General features: G+C 39.7%; 1 protein-coding gene across 1 annotated transcript; it reads right to left on the reverse strand.

The window, feature by feature from the left end:
* On the reverse strand, positions 1 to 1562 carry LOC107621884 (uncharacterized protein DDB_G0292186-like). Its single transcript, XM_016323865.2, has one exon. It carries the CDS (start codon positions 1324 to 1326, stop codon positions 118 to 120), a length of 1209 nt encoding a protein of 402 aa, XP_016179351.1. The 5' UTR covers positions 1327 to 1562; the 3' UTR covers positions 1 to 117.

The raw sequence follows: 2028 nt of genomic DNA on the forward strand, positions 1-2028 counted from the left end.
CATGCATCAAAATTAAACTTCAAAATTAAACTCATTAATATTTCATACAAAAATTATTCAAAAATACACCAATAAAAACTCTTATGTACAAATAAGGAATCTGTAATTTTGTAGCCTTCATTTTGTAGTATCCTCAGCAGTCTTTGTACTGTTATTATCTGCGGCCCCTTGTCGCTGTTGCTCTGCAGCCGCCGCGCCCAAAAACTCAGAGCCGCTGCTCTTTCCGGCGCCGGCGACCAAGCTCAAGTCAAAGGCCGAAGTTTGATTATTATCGTCGTTGTTGACCTCTGAACCTGTGGGTGCCATGGTGACAACCGGCTGTGGACACGTGAGGAGTGCTGCTACTGCTTGAAGGGAGAAGCTCTCGATCTCGAAAAGATCAGAACTCGCATCGCTCGCGTCGTCGGCGTCACGTGACAATGGACTCGGCGGCGACGCCAAGTTCCGACGACGATTATTATTATTATTATTGTTTTCTCTTTCTCTATCGACGGTTATTATTGGTTGGAAAACTTCCATCGAGTGACGTGGCGGAATTGGATATTCCTCGTGAACTACGTTCAGAACCTGCTTTTTGCCATGGCAGGAAGTGGCGGTTGGTGTTGCTGCTGCTAGTGAAGGAAAAGTGAAGCCTTCAGTGGTTGGTTTTCCAAGAACCGTGTCCATATCGGGTTGCAATTCTTCGGAATTTTCTGTTACGGAAATCGTAACTGATTTCTGTTGCTGCTGTTGCGGTTGCGGTTGCGGTTGAGATTGAGATTTTGGGGGTATTTTGGTAAATGGAGTCTTGGATTTGGGATTTGGCGTGGGTTGTTTAACTTGCACAGACGTTTTACAGAAGCAGGGGCATTTTCGTAAAAGCCATGCGGGTTTTGAATTTGGACAATACGAAGCTCTGTTTTTCGCCGCCTTCGGTTTGTTAAAACGGTTATTGCTCAAGGCGGAGACAGAAACCGCGGTTCTCGGTGGACGATTATGAAGCTCCGTCGTCGTCTTCGTGGTCTTCATGGTTGTCTTTGAGAGCTCTGCATTATTATTATTATTCTTGTGTTGGGAATTCATGGTAGCAACAACAGGAGAAACTCTTGTAATATTATTGCTACTGGTGTTGGTGGTGGTGGTGACTTCTTTGAAGTAGGTTTGAGCATTAAAAATGGTGAGTGCAGAGTTTGAATGAAGATTATGAGGTGTAATAGTTTGGTGGTGTTGGCATTTGTTAAGGTGATGAGGTGAATTATTATTGTTGTTATTATGTGGCAAGGTAGTGGTGGGTGGTGACTTTGGGTTATGATGATGAGAGGTGTTGGTCACTTTTCCTCTTTCCATTTTGCAGACACTGTTTTTCTTTTCTCAGGGATGTTGAAAGTGTAACTGACAAATTAAGACTCAGGATCGGATTGGAGGTGTTGTGAACTTGTGATGCATATTTGTAGATGCTTGTATGTGCCACTGCCACTGTTTGCTAATTTGTCTTCTCATCAATCACAAACCAATCAAACCCAAAACAAAAATATCATTCACAACAAGCACTCTATATATATATAATCTAAGGACTTTAAAATGAAATATTTGTACAATGTGTACAATGAGCTATTTATTTGGCCTAATATGTACTAGGAATAATGAACATCTCATGTCATGAAACCACTCACCCCAAAAGTTTAAGCTGATTTTGGGGTTCACTAAGGATCCAACTCTTGACCTTTTGAATCTACAGCTTTGATACTATGTCATGAAACTACCTATCCCAAAAGGTTAAGCTGATGGTCTCTAATATTGAATCGAACACCCCTAAACCTCCATTGTACACATTGTACAAATATTCCATTAACTTCCTATACTTCCTCTAATCTAAAACAGACTCACTGATTCTTAATTAATAACTTCATATGAAGATCAATGTGAATTTTTACCGTACATTTTTTCTGCCGTTAAAATAACATATATTGTACTCTATTTTATTTTAATCTCACAAATAAGAGAATATATTTTATAAATAGAAAAAAAATAAAAATATCATAATATCAT

This window comes from Arachis ipaensis, chromosome B10 (genome assembly GCF_000816755.2).
Source record: "Arachis ipaensis cultivar K30076 chromosome B10, Araip1.1, whole genome shotgun sequence".
NCBI classification, from domain to species: domain Eukaryota; kingdom Viridiplantae; phylum Streptophyta; class Magnoliopsida; order Fabales; family Fabaceae; genus Arachis; species Arachis ipaensis.